The sequence below is a fragment of the Opisthorchis viverrini genome (assembly GCF_000715545.1).
Source record: "Opisthorchis viverrini unplaced genomic scaffold opera_v5_326, whole genome shotgun sequence".
Lineage (NCBI taxonomy): Eukaryota > Metazoa > Platyhelminthes > Trematoda > Opisthorchiida > Opisthorchiidae > Opisthorchis > Opisthorchis viverrini.
Window position 1 is genome coordinate 505,005 of NW_008751982.1, and position 6,355 is coordinate 511,359.

Below are 6,355 nucleotides of genomic sequence, written 5' to 3' on the forward strand. Positions count from 1 at the left end.
TAATATAATATAATATAATATAATATAATGTAATATAATAATGATGCAGACCGCGTGAAACAAGGAGTTGATGTTCCCATTTTTCAGTAACATTTTCTAGTCCGAATTACAACTCTCCTTGCCAAGAAATAGCTCTAAAGAGGAGCACTACCTCCCAAGATAAATTGTTGCAATTCGAAAATTTCCCATATTCTTCCCGTGGAAAACGGAGGAGAGACATTTTCCAGTTCAACGGGATGGCAGACCGCGATGGAAGTGTCCCATGTCAGATCTGCTTGTCAACTATCAACTACGCGAGCTCATATTGTAAGTGTAGGCGATACACTAACACACTGAACCCATTGAACCAATAAGTTAGCCTTGGATGCCCGCAGAGCGGCTCACAGTCGAAGTACCGACCGAAGGTCAGACGTGTAGTGGATTGGTTCCAAATAATATGCTCATAATGAACTAACGCTGTGAGTAACGGAATTGTAAGAATACTAAAAAGGTGAGGCAATCACGTCGGAAAATGAAAAATTTTAGTCCACACTTGCGAAATCTGTGAAGTAACGCCCGGACAATAATGAAATTCCATTACCCGAGTACAGAATGCATCTTCTACGGCTCTTATCGGTAAATTGGTTTTTACAACGAAACACCCTGTCGAGGAAATAGTTTCGTAGCCTCGAGGTGGCGTTGGTCTTTAGTTGACAGCGTCGGATGTTTCTGGAAGTACGGCTTCATCTGAGGACAGTTTGGTCCCAAGTGGAAATCGGCCTTGCAGGTGAAAGCGCCGGAACTCCGAGAAGCACATTACATTGATCTCTTAAAAAAACTCAGATACTTTCATTAGGCTGTGAAATCAGAGTCGGGATTGTGGTTGAAGCAAAAAAATCAGGTTTTGCCCACACCCCGAGTTTACACTACAAAACCACTGGTTGCTTTCCTCTTCTGGATTTATCTTAATCTAATAAACAAAGGGATGAGCGCAGCATACCGAAAGAGCTGCCATCAAATTGACCAATGTCATTTTTAAATGCCCCGTGGCTAAACCTCACTCACTTCGTATGGCCTCCATTTGTCTGAAGCAAACCTCTTCTGTTTTACCCGCCTCTCGTTCTTCCAACTTCTCTCCGATGCATGCGATGACATTAACACCAGCAGATATTGCATGATTTGTCTTCTCGCCAACCAGCTGTGAAGTGACCGAGAACAGAGAGACAGAGTTTTTCAGGTGACTGAACATAGTGGGATCCTTCATGGACGACCAGAGTAAGGTATCTGTGCTCAGAGTTGGAACTGACGTTACTAATCAATGATCTTAGTGACACAACTCAGTCAAATCGATATTTCAAGAACAGCCGAAAAAACACTGGTATACTTCTCAGTAATATTACCAGAAACTTGTCTGATACTGATGCATACAGATTTGACTGTGACGAGAGACTCAACTGAGTCTAACTGAATTGCTCGTTCAATTGATGAGCCCCGAGAAAGGTGATCGTGAGCTATCGAAATTCTCAGCAACCTTGTGAGTAATATGGTGGGTTTGGAGAAAGACTTGGCTACTTTATACTTCATAATTCCCTTCAAATGGACGGTTGTAGTCATTGCTGTCGTCCGGGGGACTACCATCACCAAAAACCCACAAGGGATTTTGTGATCTGCAACCTCAAGAACCCGATATGGATCGCCGCATCTCCTCTTCGTTCTTTTCATTAGCTAATTTTGTTTTGTATGTGTTTTATTATACTGAATTTTATTGCGTTGCACCGTTTTAGACGGAATTTCGTTGTACCGCATGTTGTGCGTATTTCATGTATATATCATCATCACCATCATCATCACTGTCAGCTGTAATCACCACGTACTTATCGTACAGTGGTTGTAGCTGCCACAGTTCCGTTCACCGATGATTCGAGGAGGTGGAGTAGGTATACTTCTGTGAATGGCCCGCATCAACAGTCAGTGCTTTGTACAACCACTGCCGTATAGACAAAACTGATTACTGGCTATTCACATGTGTGCGCTTATGAGGGCTGCGGGTTGGTGGACCACGCTGAGCACACTCTGTGAATTTCAACTGCTTCAATGATCCCGTATGATTTGACCACTGAGAACCGGTGGCTTTACAAATGTCCTATCTGGTTTGTCCTCAGTCTTACGCCGGGTACAGGGCAGAACTGTTTGTGCGCAAGGATCTGTTGGTATAGTTCGACGTGACTAGCAAATTCAGGAATGAGTGCCAACGCACCACATCTCATTATCAAGGAATTAACGGTGATAAGGCTGTCTTCAAAGTGCACATTCAGTTAAAGATCATGAACGGGTGGTTGCTTTAAGTGTCAGTCTAACATCACCTCAGTCTGCGACAGAGCATCTGATTCCACCATCACTTTCCTTTTCGTGAGTCTCACTGTACCACAGATCTGTTATCAGAGGAAAACCTATGGAGTGCTGTATGACTACAGGGTGGGGATGATTGTTCGTTTGGATGACGCCTTAATATGAGAATGCAATACTAAAAGGAAGGCGTAATAAACTCTCGAGTCGTCCGAAGCCCCACACTGAACAAATGATCGGGCAGCCAAAATTGTGACTCAATCACGTTCGGGCAAGCTATATCACTGCATGATCAGTGAAAAAGGATGAACGAGAATTTCCTTTGGCCTATTGGCTGACGGACTTTTTTTAGTATCATTAACTTGGTTTGGCCAACGCGTCTACGTTGAGCGAGTGCTATGCCACTCCAGCGATGCACGAAAGCCTAGATACTGTCAAAGTTCTCAACTGTAGAAAGGACCCGTCGAGATAGCTGGGTTGGTTTCAAACCGTGAACCTTCCGGTTGGTAAGGTTCTTCCTTAACCACTGAGTTACCTGCGGTTCACAGGTAGACGATACGTATCAGAGCACCATAAGAAGTGTTGTAGGAAGTATTAGTGGTCTGCGAAAAAGGTGCATCACAATACAATATTTACGTTGAGTTGAGAGTTGAATACGGTTATCAAAGCAGCGGAAGTAAAAAGGTGAACTGTTCTGCTGCCAGGAGAAATCCATTGGTCAAGTAGACCCTAGGCACAAAACACCTTCAGGTGGGTCATCAGCAAAAACGTTTCAAAGGACATTCCGTGGAAATGGCAGACCGATTCGCTATGCATTAGGAGAAAGCATTGTCTGAAATACCCACCAGCGAATGTTCTACAGTGGCAGACGAGACTCGGGACTGATATACGAATCCAAGTAAGAGAACATGCAATCACTGAAGATGGCAGTTTGGGGAATGGTGAATGGAAGGGCGAATGGCGGATGATCAAGAGGGCAGGAAGTCACCGCGTACAGAAGATATGGTACACATTCATTTTGCTTTGTGTAGTAAAGTATCCCGACGCTCGGTAAATTAAGTTGGACTTAACAGACTGAACGCTTTGCATCGATTCCTTGTACTGTGAAGAGATTTTCCGGAAATCTAGCATCGCACAATGTCTATGCTTTTACTACTCCCCAGAGTTAAATAAAGTACATTCATTACCCTAATCAGATTGTAGTTATAGCTCTAAAACGGCAAACGAACGATGTTTCCACCTGATTTTGGCCTCCATCAGTATAGGCTCTCTGGGCAAAACAACAGGTGCGCTAAAGTGCCTTCTCTTCCCCGCCGTGAGACACCCTGAAGAGTGGTTGAACCGGAGAACTTCTCCGCATCTTGATATATCTGTTTAGAGGGATTAGTGGACTCGGACCAGGGAGGCTTTTAAGTAGATACTGTCTATCAGTGAGCATGCGAAAAAAATCAGACCACGAGATATAGAAAAAAATTCCTGGAATGCCTTAAAAAAACAGTGACAGTGAGGACTATGCGAAACAATGCAATGAAGCAGATAATGACGATGCTCAAGAATAAGGCTCTCACTTGGTCTGTCTCCATCAGAATGTGACGTCTTTCTGAATGACCAAGAATAACCCAGTCGCAGCCGACATCTTTGAGCATAGCTGGACTGAAATGGGAAGCAACGTGGATATAAATAAGCGCAGATTTTAGAAACCGCGACCAATCTTTGTCAAGCTTACTGGTAGAAAGAGTGTCCAGCAAACGGTCTAGTATTGATTGTTTTTGTTGGATGACTATCTAACACCAGACCGAGTCAGTGAGATCGAGTTTCAACTCGACCTTTTGTGCACCAAATTTAGAATCACAGGGTGGGTAGTCATCAACGTGATCAATATTGTTGACAACAGTACACCGATAACCAATGGCGCTTAGCTGACATAACAACAGTTAATACATATTAAGTTACTCATATACAGCAGGAGGTTTATTGAGACACGGTTCCCCGTAGCCTATTGCAGTGACTTAAAAAGGGCCGTGTGTGCATCCTCTCCGGATATGGAACAAACTAGTCACGTAATAGGGAACAGTGCATCGCGCGTTGTAAACGTAAATTTAGTGAACAGGACAGGGCAAAATTTCGCGAATAGTAAATGACACAGAGGGCACCTACTGTAAAGTGGAGCAGGAATTTCATTCATATCAGATGCAAAGTATAAAGAATAAAACTGAGCTGAAATTATTCTGAAGCACATATAGGGTGGCGCCAGGTCAAATTTGATAGTTTCGACCGGAATGATGTTCACGAACAAAGGAACTACTGCCCGGTCTTCAAATACAATGTAGACAGTAGTCATCAAACTTGTCAGCCATGAACTAGTTCCCAACATGTTAGCCCAACTTAACCAATATCCGTTCCGATCTCTCTCCCTTCCAGCTCCTAGCTGCCATACCACTGGAAGGAAGTACTGGGGTGGAGATAGTCTGTTTGGTTGCCCAAGCCCGGACAGGGGCGCCTTAACCACCCAGCTAGTTTAAGCCCACTCAGCGCGTGTGCAAAGAGGCCGTTCGTTCGGGTGCACGCTATTCGAGAGATTTTCAAAAGCAAAAATAAACGATGCTTCAGCAATCGGGTGAAATGAGCCCACCAAATGCATCAGACCAATACGGTTATGGCTTTCCGTTAGTTCAACTGGAATTTCTTCAAAATCCTAGATAGGTTGAAAACACATGCATCCGGTTTATCAAACCCGTCAGCATCACATCAGACAGAGGACACGAACTGACTGCAATCTTTGAGACAGCGACATCAAGATGGAGATTCACGGACCAGTTACATGTGATCTTTCCGAATGAGATACTTGAAAGCCCAAAACATGTGTGCTCAGTTGTCAGCCTCTACAAGAAAAATTCGAATGAGAAAGCTAGTTGCAGTCTTCTTAAATTACACTGCCCAAAAGGATAGTAGGAATCAAAACCTGTTGTGTTTCAGAACTTAAAACTAACGACAAACTTCGGTTTGGTCCTAAAAAAAAGTCCGTTTTCTAGTACCCTTTGGTCTAAATTGTGTGAAAGTTTGCGAAAGCATAGCTTTTTCTGCTACTGTTTATGCCCGTAAAATAATATAAGAGCGTGACAAAAAGCACGTGGAAGGAACTTTGCAAGTCATGTGACAGTCCGACACCACGCATTCTGAATTACGCTGGTCAACGTAGCAAGCACTGGCAACAAGCTCCGGCATCTGGTGCTCTGAAGAAGTCGATTCCAAAATCTGTTTTTCGATCGAGGCGCATGAATATTCATCACGCTTTTGGACAGACATGGTCACTAGATTATTGAGGCATTTGATCGCTTCATAAAAGGTCATTGGAGAATAAATCCAGTAATCCGACAGTCATATTCGGTGACTTTTCAGAGTCATCATCATCATCATCAACTACAGCATGCGCATGAATACACGCTTTTGGACAGACATGGTCACTAGATTATTGAGGCATTTGATCGCTTCATAAAAGGTCATTGGAGAATAAATCCAGTCCAGTGACAGTCATATTCGGTGACTTTTCAGAGTCATCATCATCATCATCAACTACAGCATGACATCAGTGCTCAACACCAATGCTTCACTGCCGTACAGCCATGACTTATTTGAAAGCCTTATTGTAAAGAAAAGAATAAAGGTGGATGAGGGAGGGACTTAGTGCTAGCTTAACACAATCATTCCGAGGTGCCTACACCTCCAGACATTCATTCAGGCAATCTGGACACAAACTGACAACAAGAACGCCACTGACATCGGTTGGCAGCCATATCTTGTAGTGTCTCCAACCAGGCACAGTGAGGATCACGCGGTCCCCATCCTGGAAGGCGAGTAGCACCGACAGCACCCAAGCGTTTCGTGATCTCCTTCATACTCCTCTGCCAGGTCATGGGTTGGCCACCTCTCTGTTTACGCCACTCCGAATTGGGTATGGAAAATAGTACTCTTTTCGGTAAACGATGATTCGGCATGCGTAAAACATGTCCCAGCCAACGCAGCTTCTGGT

The 6,355-nt window shown here is 43.9% G+C and overlaps 1 protein-coding gene across 1 annotated transcript in view; it reads right to left on the reverse strand.

Moving 5' to 3' along the window:
• T265_10017 (hypothetical protein) overlaps positions 1 to 6,355 on the reverse strand; it is a gene marked incomplete at both ends in the record, with an annotated part of 18,252 nt that overhangs the window by 5,431 nt on the left and 6,466 nt on the right. The window contains 2 exons of the mRNA XM_009176262.1: positions 1,045 to 1,177; positions 3,894 to 3,978. Coding sequence (XP_009174526.1) covers positions 1,045 to 1,177; positions 3,894 to 3,978 — 218 coding nt within the window. The remainder of the gene's footprint in view (positions 1 to 1,044; positions 1,178 to 3,893; positions 3,979 to 6,355) is intronic.